At 33.0% G+C, this 17,594-nt stretch overlaps 1 protein-coding gene across 6 annotated transcripts in view; it reads left to right on the forward strand.

The window, feature by feature from the left end:
• The window catches only part of lrba (LPS responsive beige-like anchor protein), a 399,767-nt gene that overhangs the window by 53,672 nt on the left and 328,501 nt on the right, over nt 1–17,594 (forward strand). For all 6 annotated transcript variants that reach the window (XM_056459670.1, XM_056459679.1, XM_056459695.1 and 3 more), the window contains exons 3-10: nt 1,468–1,568; nt 4,852–4,947; nt 7,353–7,474; nt 8,233–8,359; nt 9,811–9,930; nt 11,160–11,306; nt 14,935–15,132; nt 17,299–17,432. In XM_056459670.1, the coding sequence (XP_056315645.1) occupies nt 1,468–1,568; nt 4,852–4,947; nt 7,353–7,474; nt 8,233–8,359; nt 9,811–9,930; nt 11,160–11,306; nt 14,935–15,132; nt 17,299–17,432 (1,045 nt within the window). The remainder of the gene's footprint in view (nt 1–1,467; nt 1,569–4,851; nt 4,948–7,352; nt 7,475–8,232; nt 8,360–9,810; nt 9,931–11,159; nt 11,307–14,934; nt 15,133–17,298; nt 17,433–17,594) is intronic.

The raw sequence follows: 17,594 nt of genomic DNA on the forward strand, positions 1-17,594 counted from the left end.
TACTGTATCACTTGCTGAAAGATGTTTGGTTTTGTGGTGATGCAGCTTTTAAAAAAAAAAGCTTAAAGAAACCATAAAAGAAGTTGTGGCGGTTTCCACTACAAATACCATTATAAATATTGTTATTAACAGTAGGTTTATTTAACAGGGACAATGCAGTATAACATTGCTACAGTTTGAAGCAGCTGATGCTCTGAATATAGGCTTTTAGCCAAAGGATAATTTGTAGCCTTAGTCCCTGGTTAGGCTTTTTAAAACACTAAAGCAGTACAAATGTCTTTATAATATGCATGTAAGAATATACATTACCAAAATACCATTACATAAAAAATTATAATAATAATCATGATGGTCCCACTTTGTTAAGTGGCCTTAAGTACTAGTTACTTACATCAAAAAATAAATACAATGTACTTAATGTTGTCATAATGTACAGTAGAACCCTTCTGCTGCTCTTGAGGTGGGATACGGGTAGCATTAGGGCAGGTTTAGTGGTGTGGGTAGGTTTGAGGGTGGGTTAAAGTGTAAGGGGTGGTCTACAGTGTTATTATAAATGTAATTACATAAATTAATTACAGATATAATTAGATGCAGGTAGTTTACTAAGAATGTAAAAACATGTATTTTATGCAATAAGTACATTGTAACAAATGATTAATCAATCATCAATTGATTGCATATGTGAGTCAATGTGAGTGCATATTAGTTAAGGTCATTTATTATAAGGTGGGTATGGGCGGGTGTAAGATTCTGATGGTATTATAACCTTGGATAAAAATGTCATGGTTTCACGGTATTGTGATTACGCTCTAAAGCCTGTTCTTTTCAAATGTTTGGGTAAAAAACAACAACTTTTTCCCCCTTTGAACACAATATATTTTATTTTGAGAAACATTTAAATATTTTGGAACAGTAAATATATCAGGTGTAATAATTCAAATGAATCACTGACTGCTGCTGTCTTCATTTGTTTAAAAAACACAGATTTCTTTACAGTTTAAAACGGCGTCTTTGGAGACCTTTTCTGCTGGAGATACTGTTGTCCCAAAAAACACAACAAAAAAGTACATTAAAAAAAGCTTACACACACACCATAGGAACAGTATAGCAGACAATTTTGGCGGTTTTAAAACCTTGACTTTTTCACTGAAAACAATTATCATCCCATGCCTTAGTGGGGCCATAATAATAATTAAAAATAATATTCTATTAGAGTTTAATGTGCAACTAGAAGGCAAAAATGACAAGTAAAGACATAAAGGACATTTATAGTTTCCATTTACATCCAATACTGTTTCTAGCATTAACAGGGCATAAATAGTCAGGAATACAGACTGAATTCAGTAGCTGTCTGTAAAATCCAAAGTCTATAAATATCATCTCAATTGTAAAAGTCACTTCATATCTCTTCAAATGTGCGCATTCATCTTGTGTTTATGTATGTATGTGTGTATGATATGTTTTCAGATCTGATGGTGGACATGCTTGGAGTTTTGGCCAGCTACAGCATCACAGTGAAGGAATTAAAGCTGTATTTCAGTAAGCTGAAGGGAGAACAAGGCCAATGGGTAATAGTTTTTTCTTTCCTACTCACGAAGACATTATTGCCAAGAAATACTGTATTTTCTGGAACATAAGTTGCCTTTTTAAATAATCTGAAATGTGCTGAGACTCCAAAGCAACTTATATAACGCTACATCAAGCGAGCAAAACATGCTCAAAGGCCACACATTTAGATTTGTGCCGAATGAGAGACACGCAAGCATTTGTGCAATGCATCTCTCCATATGCCACTAGTTTCTGTTCCACTTCAAATACATTTTAGTCTTGATGTTTATAGTGGATGATGCAATTGTTTTTGTTATTCTTTTCTCAGTACTGTTAAATTTAATTTAGAAAATAGTGGAGGGTGGGAACCAAAATACATTTATTTACAATGTTTTATAAAACCAAATATAACTTGGGTATAGTGATAGCCTTGTTTTACATAATTTCTGAATATACTATAAAATGTGACAAAAATATGATAAAATGTGTGCAGGTTTTTCTTTAACAGTTTTGCTCTGAATTATAAACCTTTTAAGCAGTTTATATATAAGAAACATTGCACATCATTTTATTTAATAATATTTTTTTCATTTTTTATTCTAAGAGTGTCTTCAGAGTTTTGTCCTTAGGCAAGGAAGATGTTGAAACGGTAGAAAGACATTTGATGGATTATCTTGTTTTACTGAGGCAGTGCTTTTGATCAGAGCATGCAATGAACACCTTAGAGCAATAAGAGTTCACACATCCATGTGTCTATATCTTGTAACCTAAAGGCAGGAACCTTTATTGCAACTTTATTGTCTGATGTACAAGTCAAAATTATTAGCCCTACTGTAAAATTAATGTTTAACAGAGCATGGACAATTTTCATAGTATTTCATATAAACGTTTCTCCAGAAGAAAGTTTTATTTCTTTATTTGTAATTTGTTTTAATCATTTTATTTGTTTCAATTGTTTTGCCTTCAAATAGTTAATGCTTTAAATAGCACTTTAAAGTGTTAGTTCATCCAAAAACTCATGCTCGTTATTCCTAGCTCCTGAGACTTTTAATTAATAACATAATTTTCCTTTTTGCTTGAACTAACTAAACCTTTAAGCTAAATACTAATAAATTGCAAAATAACTAGATAAATAGTATATACTGTCATCATAAGAAAGACATGTGAGCAAAATAAATTTGTTATTAGACATTAGTAGGGGTGTAACGGATCATAGTTGATCTGTTATTTGTACGGATCACATCCCACGGTTCGGAACACACGTGACCCGTGGATTAATATTTTTTTTTTATTTGTAGATTAATCCTAAATTTGTAGCGATTGCAGAGAGTTTGCCTCTCGCATTATTCAAATCACATGTATGAAAGCATTTAGGCTTTCCTGTAAAATATAATGATGACAGAAGAAGTCGTAGTAGGTTATTAGGGATGTGGTGGGTTTCATAGGTGTTTTCTGCCACTACTTGTTTAGTCTGTATTAATGCATTCAATGTAAGCTGCACGATTAATCATTAATAGATCGGGATCTCAACACCCACGCAACGTAAATTATAAATGATGATTATTTGCATGTTTATTAATCCTTTGAATTGCTGCATTTAAATTTGTGTTTGAGAAAACGCAAAAATCAAGAAAGAGATTCAGTCTTTAGTCTTGAGTTAGTTACAGTCAAATGACTCAGAAGTACTGGGATAACAGTTTATAGTTTAGATAAAACAACTGATGTTTAAGGTAAAAATGAAAATCATCATTATGTGCATTTAACAACACTCAAAAAAGAAAGTTGTAAGCAGCAACTACATTATTTAACGAAAAGGTGCCTATAACCAGCCATCAAAATTACGCCACTGACTAATTCTTCAAAAACGATCCATCTAGCAATGAAACAAAGTTTTGAGTGAATAACTGAATCATTTAATAAAAAGAAGACTAAAAATAAATATGCGTTGTACAATTTATAATGTTAGATTTATAGAATTTGCTTTATTAGCAACAGTAGTAAACAATTTATTTTTATTCAGCTGATTATTTCTTCATTTTTCTTTTATTAAATCAAAAGTTTCTTGAAGTACTTTTTTTGTAATAAATGGAAAGCAAATTACATTCATCTTCTATTTTTGGCTGATCCGAAAAATGGTCCGATCCATGACTAAAAAGCTGTAATGTGATCTGAACCGTCATTTGTGATCTGTCACACCACTAGACATTATTTATTAAAACTACAAAAATTTAAAGTATGTTTTATGTTTTTCTCTTTGTTAAACAGTGCATGCTAAATATGGGAAAATCATCTCTCAAGATTCTCTTTTAACTGTACATCTTTCAGTGTTTCCTCTAGGATTTTTTTCCAGCTGTTTCGGCAAGCCTTTTACACAGATCTACCTATGGTGTTATTTCAATGACAAATGTCGTGAGTGTGGTATTACAAGTCGAGATCACATTTATGTAATACGAGCATGCAAATCTTTTTGCTTGTACGCCGATTTCCTCTGCACAAATTGTCTTGCACGCCTTCTCAAATATACGCTGCTCAAGTGCAGATTTTCATGTGTGCTCTCAAATAAACGCTACTGAAGTGCGATTTAGTGTGTTTATGTAACAAGTATGTCTCCAACATATATGAGATTTTCTATTGTAGAAATATTTATAAAATGTCTCCAATAAACCTACAGAATGGCATTAATGCATCCTTTAGGCGAAACAGCTGTAAAGTCCTTGTATGCAGAACCATAGATCTTTATCTATAAAGTATAATTATGGAAACTGTGTTCATCATAACTGAAAGCTACGCTATGTTTTCTGGCCTCACACATCACGCACCTGTCAGTCAGTCAGCATGTAACCTCAAAGGGTTAAACAAATAATGCACAGCACAACTACAATTACAGAAAAATTCACTCTGTTATAATTCACTTACCTTTTAATACGTTTTTGGTGCGTTTATAACCTGCTATTAAATAAAAAACCTGAATGTTTTGAATAAGAAACTGTAATGTAACTGTGGGTGGAATGAATTTTGGTGTGGCGCCCCGCCATGGAAGAATGAATTTAGCGGATTTTGTTAGGAAATGGGTTTAGCTCAGTAAATTCCTAAATAAAATTTTATTTGACACACCATGAGTAGGTTTCAAGCTAAAGGATTTGTGCCTATATTATTGAATACAGTTGAAGTATCTTTTATGTGTTGTATGTGTACAGGACTGAAACATCAAGCTATAACAAGCATTTATGTGGCTGTTTGTGTGATTTTTCTTTGTTCTTTGTTCAAGGTGTCTAAAACTGTTTTCCCCCCTCTATCTATTAGCCACCTCACGCTGTCAAGCTGCTGTCTGTCTTGAAGTCCATGGCTCAAAGAAATGGCCCAGATTCCTTTTTCAGCTTCCCAGGGAAGAGTGCTGCGGTAAGACCCTGACCCAAACATCAGTCTGACTGTGCTGGCTTTAAGTCTCTGTACACTGTGAACATATTTATTGTTGTTTTTCAGCAAAGGGAACTTTTGTGTTCCCCATGGTGATTTGAACCATACATGCCAGAATTCCTTGTCCTCTGCTAAGTTGTTTAACTTCCTCTCTATAATAACCTTATTATGCTGTGCACTTTTTGATTAATGTTCTACAATTTCACTTTCTTTTTTAGAGAACACTTAACAGAGTGGTTTGCGGCTTCAGTATATCTTCTCCCGATCTTTCACTTAATTACCCAGGCATTCCTTTAGTCATGTGATAGATGGAAGTTTATGGGATTGAATAACATCCCCAGGAAACTTTAACTACTTTCTGGAGTAAAGATGATAAAGTTATGATTTAGAAGAGCTGAACAATTCACTGAATACTGAACCCTTTTTTGTAATGGAATGCATAGAGTAAATGAAACATTTCTACTTTTAGTTAAAAATAAAACACTCTGTAGTCTTTTAAAAATAATAAAACACAATGTTTAGGAAATCCTATCTGTTTTACTGCAGACATTGATATATATTTTGAGTTCTTATGTTATTATTTTTTGTGGACTGAGTGGATAACTGTAACTTCTATAATTTTCTGCCATGTTGCAGGTGTCTTTAAGGTCAATATAAACTAGAAGTCTTTTTGTTTTGTATTGTGATGCCGAAACGGAATATTAAATAAGAAAACGGTGGCCGTGGCTTGCTTTTTCTACTGCAATCTGAATGGATGTAGTATTATAGGCATTTCATTCAGAAAGATTTAGAAAATGGTTTCGAAAGAGTTCTTACAGCCTTACAACATACACCTCCTTCTTGGATTTCTGTTTGTTGTCAAAACTGACAATTAGAGGAGTGTGGCTTAGTATGTTAACCACGCCTAATACTGAAGACATACGTAATCGGGCAATTTAACTGAAAAAAAAAAACAAAGTGCAATTTCAGATTTCAACGAAAGATTAGAAGGGCAAACATTTTTGTTATTTTAATGACATGCACAGATAAAGCTAGCAATGTGAGCTATCAAAATCATATGGCAAGTTTTGATTTCATTTGTACTTTAAGATACTCCAACTGCCTCTCTTTTTGGCTGTGTCCGAAACTGCCTACCACTCAGTAGTTACTGCATTTTAATTTAAACATAGTACTCGGCCGTTAGAAAAGTATGTTCTATACAGTATGAATGCAAGAAGTATGAATGGAACTTGGATGTACTACATCCGCCATTTTGTTGTGGTCACTTGACCTACATGCGTCAGTTGTATCGCTTTACTCCCATTCATGAATTCTCTTGCTGGGCATCTTGGGATAGAGCAGCGTGCATGGGATGCACACCTCAGAATATCGCCGGAAGTAGTAAGTCATCTGGGTACTTCTCGCATACTGATTTTTGAATTATAGGAATTTGAACATACAATTCTACTCGCATACTGATTTTAGTGTACTGTATAGTATAGAAGTATGCGGTTACGGACACAGCCATAGTGTTTTTGTTTATGTTTTGGTTCTAAATCACCTACCATCAGGTTAGCATGCTGGCCTTTATTACGGGCATATTCCAATGAACATTTTTCTCATAGATTACTTTCATACTTTACATTCTTACTGTGTCCCTACATATGGCGTCCCCTTCCCAAAGCACCCTTCAAGGGCATGATAAAAGCATTCAGATTTTTTTGAAGGGCGTGTTTATGGAACCCTTTCTGTGTAGTCAGTGTCCAGTTGAAGGTTCATCAAAAGAATTTTGTTTTCTCAGGAAGTACTTATATTGGATGTTGCTTAGATCTTATTACAGCAGAGAGGATGCTGGTTTCAGAAGAAAATATCACTGATTGTTTTTTCATCCATGACCCACAAACATGACAGGATGTTTTCAGCTGTTGTGGACTCTCTCCAAGAATATTGTTTTCATCGTTTATCCTGCACAATTCTAAATGTTAAATGCTAAATTCTTTATGCTACACTGTTTATTATGAATGCAGTGAAATGAAGATTCTGAGTCAAAACCGAAAACTGAAAATTCTGTGTAATAATTGATTGCTTTTTTTCTTAAATAATATAAAGTTATTTTGTACGACTTTAAATCAATAACTTTAATTATACTGGTTTAAAAAACAAGCCAATGTAATGTTTTATAGACAATGAATGAGTCAACTGTGTAGTATGTCATAGCTTTATCCACTCATGTTTTTCAAATAATTTTTTTTTCTTTGCACTGTTGCAGTGAATTTTTGGAAACCGAAAACCAAAAATTTTATTTTTGCATATTCATTTTAATTCTACCATATATTATTTACCTAAAACAAAACCACAAAAAATAACCCATCTGATTTTTTTTCTCTTGTTTGTTTATACACCATCAGGCTATTGCTCTTCCCCCTATTGCAAAGTGGCCATACCAGAATGGCTTCACCTTCCACACCTGGCTGCGTCTGGATCCCATCAATAACATAAACGTTGACAAGGACAAGCCTTATCTCTACTGGTGGGTCATGCATAAACACTGATCACAAAGACCTATGATGTCAAATAAAACACCTCTTCTGAAGAGGCTTGTGTCTCAGACACATAGAGAAAGATTAGCTGACCATTTGTTTGACAGGTGCCAAACATTGATTGTCGTTTTTAAAAAAAGTGTCTATAGGTGGCCAGTAAGAATGTTGAGAAGGAAGAGTGTTTTCCACCTTTTTCCATCTATGCTTCTCAAGGGCAGCATTTCACAGCCATGTCCTATATTCAGCTTATAATTAATTCTGTCAAAAATGTAATTTATGCAAATGGAGCTATTTTGACTCTCCAAATGATAATTGACCCTGTAGAAATAACTGTAGAATGTCTATGCTTCTGAGCTACTGAGCAGACGTAACAGGCCTTCTTTCACATTGTAGTTTATATTTTGTAACTAAAAATAGAGTAACAAGGGTCAGTAGAATTATTATACAGCATAGGCACATACTACATAGTAGTGTAAATGTCTGTCATTAGTTTTTACCCCACAAAAACTGAAATAATACTAAAACTATTTTATCTCAGGTTTAGGTAGTTGATTACAATATTTAATGTGATGTTCATGACATTTTGCAGTTTAACCATTAAAAATTGACATTTTAAAAAATTCATACATTCAAGGGTTAAAACTGCAACTAATATTTCTTTTTCTAGTAGAGCTGTATAAATGTGAGCACCCTTCATTTGAAATTGAACCTGTATTTAATTGAGGTCTTTATGTTCTCTCATCTCCAGCTTCCGCACCAACAAAGGTTTGGGCTACTCTGCACACTTTGTGGGTGGATGTCTGATAGTGACCTCTCTAAAATCCAAAGCCAAAGGCTTCCAGCACTGTGTGAAATATGACTTCAAACCCCAGAAGGTATGAGTCACTTTTTGTTTATCAGCTTACCCTGTACTCTTTTCATGTACTTTTGCAAAATTTTATCTCTACCTATACAGTTTAAAATATAGCAAAGTTGACATAAAAGAAGGAGGCTCATGTTTGAGCATTTGCAAGAAGAAAGCAGATTCTTTTTCTTGCTCAGATCCCATATGACCCCTGGAATGGACAAGCGTCCTCAGTTTACAGCTTAAGACTAGAACTGGGCAATCACAGTGAGGGATGATCCAATGAGACATGCAGTCATTCACTTATTCACACATGCACACAGATACAGTACATTTAAAATATACAGTTGAAGTCAGAATTATTTGCCCTCGTGAATTATTACCCCCCCCCCCCCCCCTGTATATTTATTTCCTCATTTTCTGTTTAACTGAAAGAAGATTTTTTTTTCAACAAATTTCTAAAAATAATAGTTTAAAAAAGTTTAAAGTTAAGTTTTGAAAAATAGCTACTCTAATTTCTAATTACTGATTTCTGTTATATTTGTCATTATGACAGTACATAATATTTTACTAGATATTTTTCAGCATACTAGTATTCAGCATAAAGTGCAATTTTTCTTTTTCTTTTTTTTTTTTTTTTGGTATTTTAAAGTCTAAATGTTTGCTTCTTGACAACTTTATTTTAATAAAGTGCAATTTAATGGTGTAACTACGTTACAAGTTATTGTATAATGATGGTTTGTTCTGTAGACAATAAAAACATATATATTGCTTAATGGGGGCTAATAATATTCAAAGGATTGTTAATTGGTTAAAAAAAATTATCAGCTTTTATTCTAGCTGAAAAAAAACAAAAACAAATAACTTTCTCCAGAAATAAAAACATATTATAGGAAATACTGCGAAAAATGTCTTGCTATGTTAAACATCATTTAGGAAATATTTGAAAAAGAAAAAGATCATTTTGACTTCAACAGTTTGTGTTTATTTGCATCAATGGAAAGACCTTTCTGGGACTATCAGGAAAAGTGTAGTACTTATAGGGCTAATTATACTGAAATTCATATTTAATATATAAAGAAGCCCACAAGTACTCTAAAAAAGCTTATGTAGGTTGTATTAGGCCTATATTTAGAATCCATTTCATTCCCCCTGGAGACGTCGTGCCTCAGGGATAAGCACCTTCACTGTCTTTTCTCACCACTTGATGGAGATTTAAAAAGATCTGTGTGAGACTGTTACTGGAGGGTAGAAATGGACCGCAGTCTTGTGTCTGTAGCAAAGTTAAACACACAAGTTATATGTTTGCTTATGGACCACATATTTCTGTCGACCAGGGGTATTCAAACTAGGGTAAAAGACTTTATAAGTATGTATTTTTTTATTGAATTATAATATCAAACATGGTACAGCAACAATGCAAAGATCTGTTCATATACTGTTAATATACATGCTGTCTGTTCTAATTGTTTTCCACCACAGTGGTATATGGTGACCATAGTGCACATTTATAATCGCTGGAAGAACAGTGAAATCAGCTGCTATGTCAACGGAGAGTTGGCGTCATATGGCGAAATCACCTGGTTCGTCAACACAAGTGATGTAAGTGTTCTCTGTTATCTCTTTTACTACTGGCTTTTATCAGCAGAAGAAAAACTTGAGGCCCCGCTTTCTTCTCCAGTTGTGTTTCACTTCAAAGCTGTCAATATTTTGCCTGGTACAAAATCCAAAATACTCACAAACTTTCAAAGATAAAAGATGAAACAAAGCAGCTCTCAGTTGTTAAACTTAAAAGTTCACTTTTTTATTAACTTGCTTTGACAGCTGAGCAATAGCCATGCAGTTTTTAAAAAAAACCTTTGATGAGATTAAATGTGATTATTTAGCCATGTGCTGTTCTTTTCAAACACTGTGAGGTCCTAAATCTGAAAAGAGTTGCTCTTTTATTGTATGTTTTTGTATGCATATTGCTCTTCCGACATGGGCATGTTATCGTTTGTGTAAAATAAGTAGGCAATTAATTAGGCAAGGCAAGGTTACTCATATAGCACATTTCATACACAATGGAAACAAGAATTAAAGAAACAAGAAAATAAAAATTAATAAAAGAATAACAAATTATTAGAACAGATAAAAACACATTAAAATGTGTTAAAACTGTTTTTAAAGGAATGAAAAAGAAAAGCAAGACTTATTGCGTTTTTCAAAGAAACTGTTCGGTTTGTCCATATTTGACCCATTGAACTAAAACAACCCTGCATTTTTTAGAGTGTATGTTGGTGTATTATATACAGTGATGTATGATTTGGTGAATGTCTAAAAAGTACATATATTCAGCACAATAGCTAATTTAAGGCCTTTAAACACAATGAAATTACTAGTTACAAATAAGAAATATACAGGCAGTTTTGCGGCAAAAGACTGCCTTTTATGGGGGTATTTGGGGGGTGTTTAACTCCGCAAGGACATATTTATTTATTATTGAAAAACTTATTACAGTTTCCCTAAACATATTAAGCAAACTGACTATAAATACGAGTCTGAGTAGTATCTGCGGACAATTTGGTGTCTTCAGAGGAATGTATTTTAAATACATTTTCAAATAGTTTAAAATATAATGTAGTTATTTTAAATTTCAATCATAATAGTTATTGCTATTGCGATTGCAATTTTTTGATTATTAAATGCAACCTTTTTGACGCATAAATTAATGTTTACTGACTCAGAGTATTTAAATGACATTATACCTTTACAATTCTTATAAACATTCAGACAATAAACAAAAGAGAACAAAAAACTAAGCAAACTTTGTTTCCTGTTGTTCTTCACAGACGTTCGACAAGTGTTTTCTGGGTTCATCAGAGACAGCAGATGCTAACCGTGTATTCTGTGGTCAGATGGGGGCAGTGTATCTGTTCAGTGAAGCTCTCAGCGCTGCTCAGATATTAGCCATCTATCAGCTGGGGCCAGGATACAAGGTAGGGCCCATTTCTCTCACCATATACTGTTCATTATAATTGCTAAACATGTTTTTGATCATAATCCTATAAGTTATTAATCACAGTCCTAGAGCTGTTAATGTACACATACACATGAACATATATGTACACGTATATCTACACATTCTCTGAATGCAGCCAAATAACTGTCCTTCTGATTCTGTAATTTCTTTGGTATTATTGTTTTTATTTTAATAATCAAATTGAGTTATCCCTTTGCAAACCTTACAAGCAATACTTAAAAATATAGAGACATATAATCGAGCACAAATTTTTATTGAATTATTCTGTTTTGTTTAAATGTAGTAAAATAGCTACAAGTAATAATTCAAGTTAATTCTGCAGTTTTTATATAGAGTATTAAGCAGTATTTTAATTTACCTGTTCCCATAGGCAAGGCAAGGCAAGTTTATTTACTGTATATAGCACATTTCATACACAGTGGCAATTCAAAGTGCTTTACATAAACAGGAAAAAAAGAGACAAGTATAAGAAAATAAAAACAAATAATAAAAAATGATTAAAATCAAAACAGATAAAAATGTGTTAAAACAGGTTATAAAAGACTGAAAAAGAAGAGAAAACCACAATAGTGTGATCTGTTGGACGTAGCACAGTGCTCATTCAGTAAAGTCAGAGCTAAACAGATGTGTTTTCAGTCTTGATTTTAATGTGCCTAATGTTGGAGCACATTTGACCATTTCTGGAAGCTGATTCCAGCAGTGAGGGGCGTAGTAGCTAAATGCAGATTCACCCTGCTTTAACTGAACTCTTGGAATTTCTAGTTTATATGATCCTAAAGATCTGAGTGATCTGTTAGGTTTGTATTCAGTGAGCGTATTGAGGTCTTAGGCCATTTAGAGATTTATAGACAAGTAATAATACTTTAAAATCTTATCTGAATGCATAGAATTGATATTACAAGTCATATACTTCATTGGTTGTGGAATTGAATACTAAATGTCAGTTGAACTAAGTATTTTTTTTCTATCTTTCTGTTCTTCACTTCACTGATATGATAATTAACTGGAATACATCAGGCAGTTTTATCTTTCACATCATCTTTTAGTCTGTCTGATGCACTTAAACACTTGTGCTTTTATGAAGTGCTCTGATAAATCGGATTTAATTTCATGCTTTTAACACACTCTAGAGAATGATCAGCATCGCTGGTTCTCTGTTTCTTTGTCTCTCTCTCTCTTCTAGTTGTTGAAATTGCTTATGAATTTACAGGAAATTTGGAAACATTTAAAATACTTTTGTGTTTGAATGAAATTTTATGTGAGGTAATGTTTAGGTTTAGGTGATGATAAACCACTAAGAAAAACTTATACTCTTCGAGGGTAAATTTACATTTAAACTGGCTGCAAAATGTGTACACAATTTAAACCGTAAGAAAGGGTTAATCCAAAATCATTTGACTTATTTAAAAAAAAACTACACTTTTTATTCTTGTAATTATTATAATTTTTATAGAGATATTGTCTTTTCCCCCTGTCATTTGTTTCTCATTTACTGTCTATTTGATCAATTTTACCATGTAAATATATTACATGTTCAATTCATATTTAAAATAATTTGGCAACACTGTACAAAATGTCATGCAGATAAAGCCACTTAAACTTGAAGTTGAACTTGATGGTTGTTTAGTAATAAAGTTGTAAGTGTGTTTATGTGATTATTTTATGTAATGAATGTGTTAATTTGTTTGATAATTGCTCTGAAAACTGTGATTAAAAGTCAAATTCAAATGAGCTTATAGTTTTTTAAATAATTTAAAAAAAGTCATTTTTAAATAATTAAGTAAAGCAGGTACATGTATATCATATACAAAGTAAACAAATACGTAAATAAAATTGATAATAACAATAAAACAAAAGTATTTAAGACATTTAAAAAATACAAATAAATAAAAATAATAGTAATAACAATATAGTTTTGTACAACAGTATAACAACTGATCTTTCTTTGGGTTTATCCACTGGCTGACAGTCTGAATTTATTTATTTATTTATTTACTTATTTATTTATTTGACATTAACATTTTTGATCATCAGCTACTATTGCTAGTAGATTTAAACGTTACTAGCCACTCGCCATTTTCACTAGCCAGAATTTTGTTGTTGGGAAAATTAGACTTTGGCATGCTAAAATTACTTGATTTAAATTGTGTGTTCATTCCACATTCCTCCTCTTAATTAAAGTTTTTTTGTGTGTTGTGACCTTGCTCAATGAGCATGAGCAAATGGCTTGTGGTTTCATAGTGTCGCATTGCAATTTATTTTATTATATTTGACTTTTCAGGGCTTAACTCTAAGGATTTATTAAATTTATCGCTGGCCACACCAAAGCTAATTATTTACTTGACACAAATTTTAAATAATGCATCAAAATAAGCAAAATATTACTTTTTATTCAACAAAAATGTTCTTAAAAAACAATTGACATTTTAAAAAAAGCATTCTCATGTATCTAAAACTATATACAGCATTCTGTCCAGTCTGAAGGTCCCAGATCACCAGTTACGTATAGATAAATGGAGAGTTAATCTCCTGTTAAAGCAATGTTATTTGGGATGATAATTAAACATTCCATGTGCGATAATGAAAGGATAATCGCGCATGCGGGTAACGTTAGGCCAATTAATGATCTACTCAAAGAATGGTTAAAGCGAAAGTGGCAACTGCTGCTGCTTACCAAAAATTTTGAGCTCTTGAAAGCAGCAGGACTGTGCATGCATGAGCATTTTTACAGTCTATTTTAAAGAGAAACACAAGAAAACAGGACACGGGAGCTTTTAAGCAATTGTGTGCATCACATCTGCTGTGTGCATGACACTGTCATCAGTGAGCGAGAATCGTCTATGTCTCACCGTGTGCCTGATCATCCTCTCATTCGGTATTTACCTGTTTTATCGTTCGCAATTATCGTTCTTGCTGCTTCTCGATATTAAGCTTACATTTGCACACATATTGACAGTCGGTCTTAAACTAAAATCCAATGTTTACTGACAAGGCAGCACTGGCAATTTAGACACTAATTTCAACTAGACAAAGTAGCTAGTGGCCACAGGTGAAATCTATCTGCATTTGGCGGGTGTTAATGTCAAGCCCTGTGGCTGATACATACAGTTGAAGTCAGAATTATTAGCCCCCCTGAATTATTAGCCCCTCTGTTTATTTTATCCCCAAGATTTGTTTAAAGGAGAGATTTTTTTCAAAATATTTCTAAACATAATAGTTTTTGTTCTGTAGACTATCGAAAAAAAATTAGTTCCAAGGGGCTAAAAATTATGACCTTAAAATGGTTCGTAAAATATTAAAAGCTTTTATTCTAGCCGAAATAAAACAAAGAAGATTTCTCCAATATTATCAGACATACTGTGAAAAATTCCTTGCTCTGTTAAACATCATTTGGGAAATAAATAAAAACAAAAAAGGGGGGAGGGGGGGGTGTGTGGCTAATAATTCTGACTTCAACTTTGAAAGTTTGATCATGTCTCTCTCTCTCTCTCTCTCTCTCTCTCTCTCTCTCTCTCTCTCTCTCTCTCTCTCTCTCTCTCTCTCTCTCTCTCTCTCTCTCTCTCTCTCTCATTATCATTATCCAGGGCACTTTTAAGCACAAGGCCGAAAGTGACCTGCTGTTTGCAGAACATCATAAGATGCTGTTGTATGATGGAAAACTGTCCGCCTGCATCGCCTTCACCTATAATCCCAGGGCCACTGATGCTCAGCTGTGTCTGGAGTCCTCCCCCAAAGACAACGCCTCCATCTTTGTGCACTCGCCACATGCTCTAATGCTGCAGGTATAATCTTTTTCTTCATCACACCTGGATCAGCATCTCTAAGCAGCTGCCTGAAGAGAACAGGTCTGCCAGGTGGGATGCTGTCTGGTGGGCGAATGAAACAAGCTCATCATCATTCGTTAACATAATTAACAATGTGACCATTTTATCATCTCGCTAAGCAAAACACAGCTCGCACCTGTGCTGCATCCAGTGCTCCATAAGCTGGAAACTGTGTTTCATTTAATCTGTTACACAGTGTTACCAAGGGAAAATACAAGCCTTTAAACGTGAATTTCTTTATAGAATATTTATCTTTGATTTCTGAGTGGAATAATACGAACAGATAAGAGAGAGAGTTTTGGGTGCATTTACAGGTATAGTGTATCAAAACAAAAAAATTTATTTTGTCTTTCCATATAATTTACTTTCTTACTATGGAAGTCAATGGGGACCAGGAATTGTTTGGTAAACTTCATTCTTCAAAATATCTTAACCCTTTAACTGCCTGCTCTACCAAATGGTTGACCATGTTTTGTCTGTTTTAAATAATGACTGTTAAAGTCATTTAAAGAATGACTGTTTTAACTAACGGTTTACACTACACCGCATTGTTGGTTTACAAAAAATATATATACTACACTTGTTTTCTTGATTTTTATTTGTATTTTTTTACAATAAAACCAAAATCATGTAAATGAGAATATGAAATATTTTATGGCATACTTCAAAAATAAAGGTGATTTAGTATTCAAAAATGTTTTAATATTGATTACATTTTAAAATAAATTGGTCTAAAATTTCATATTTTCAGATTTTTCGTAGTATACAGTATTTATTAATTCCACTACTTTTACCATAAACCGACATATTTACCATTTGGTAGAGGCTGACATTTTAGAAATTATGGGATGTGTTGGAAAAAAATGCAATGCAAGTGTGTTATCTAGTGACATTAGGAGTTAAGAAATGCAATCCAAGCATTTTTTTCTTGGTGGGGCAGTTAAAGGGGATTTGGCTTCGCCCAAAAAGGAAATAGCTTTCATTATTTACTCACTCTTGACTTAATCCAACCTGTTTGACTTTTTAGTTTTTGTCGAGCGCAATGACAATATTTTGAAGAATGTTGTAAATTTGTAACCGTTGACATCCATTGTGGGTAAAACATTCTTCAAAATTTCACAACTGGTTTATAACAAGTCAAAGGAGGGTAGATGCTTTTTAGAAAAAAAAGAACATTAAAAATGGCACCAAATATATATAACAATTTTTTTTTAATATATTAAACAATTATAAGCCCTCCTGTGAAATTTTAATGCTTTTGCAAATAATTCAAATTTTTTTCAACACATTTTATACATTACTATTATTCATAATAATTTTAATAACTAATTTCTTTTGTCTTTGCCATGATGTCCCTACATAATATTTTATTTGTTATTTTGCAAGGAGCTACTATTCTAGTGAAATTTAAAGGCCAGAAGAAAACAATAGAGAAAAATATTCTTGCATGAATTATTTGAAAAAATATATATAGTATATATAATAAATACTTATATATATATATATATATATATATATATATATATATATATATATATATATATATATATATATATATATATATATATATATATATATATTAATAAAAAATAACTACAATTACTTTATTCAACTTTTGATGCAATTTTTTTTTATTTAAATATGTCAACAAAATGATCCAGTAGGCCAATGTAAAAAAGGTTTAATAAGAGTGACACTTAAAAGTTTAGGAGGCATCCGAAATGGTTCAAAGTAATGAACAAATGACATTTTCAATTAATTCTTAATTGTTTTCCGTTCATAAAGTCTTCTTAAGATCTGATGGCACCTTCACATGCCGAACAGATGCAGTCATTCCCTCTTTGACAATGATTTTATGAACGTGCAGTCTTGTGCCATCTGGGAGGGCACTCGTCTGATTAGAAGCACATTAAGAAGAACCTCACAGCTGTCCCTCTGTATTTAATTATCCACCACCCCTTCACACCATGCATCAGTAGATCTCAGATTTAGGATATAACCTTCTTGTTCTGAAATATTTGTTGCAGAATGACAGGAGGATATATTTATTATGAAGGAATTTATGTAGGAACATTGAATTTAATTTATGAAGCAAATCTAACATTAAATCTTTCTACATCTCAGGATGTGAAGGCTGTGGTGACACATTCGGTTCAGAGTGCCATTCACTCTATAGGAGGAGTCCAGGTCCTATTCCCCCTGTTTGCACAGCTGGATTTCCTCCAGCACAGCGGTGATGAGCTGGACACCTCCGTCTGGTGAGAACACATCAGCTTAGCATGAGGGCCTGAATGAAAATGTTTCTCAGTGGGGGGAAAAAGACTGAGCTGTTCTAACCCGGAGAAACTGAAAATTAAGTTGATGTTTTTTTTCCCTTATAAAGTTGTTAAACTTGTTAGACACAATGACATGCTTATTAA

Source organism: Danio aesculapii, chromosome 1 (genome assembly GCF_903798145.1).
Source record: "Danio aesculapii chromosome 1, fDanAes4.1, whole genome shotgun sequence".
Taxonomy (NCBI): Eukaryota; Metazoa; Chordata; class Actinopteri; order Cypriniformes; family Danionidae; genus Danio; species Danio aesculapii.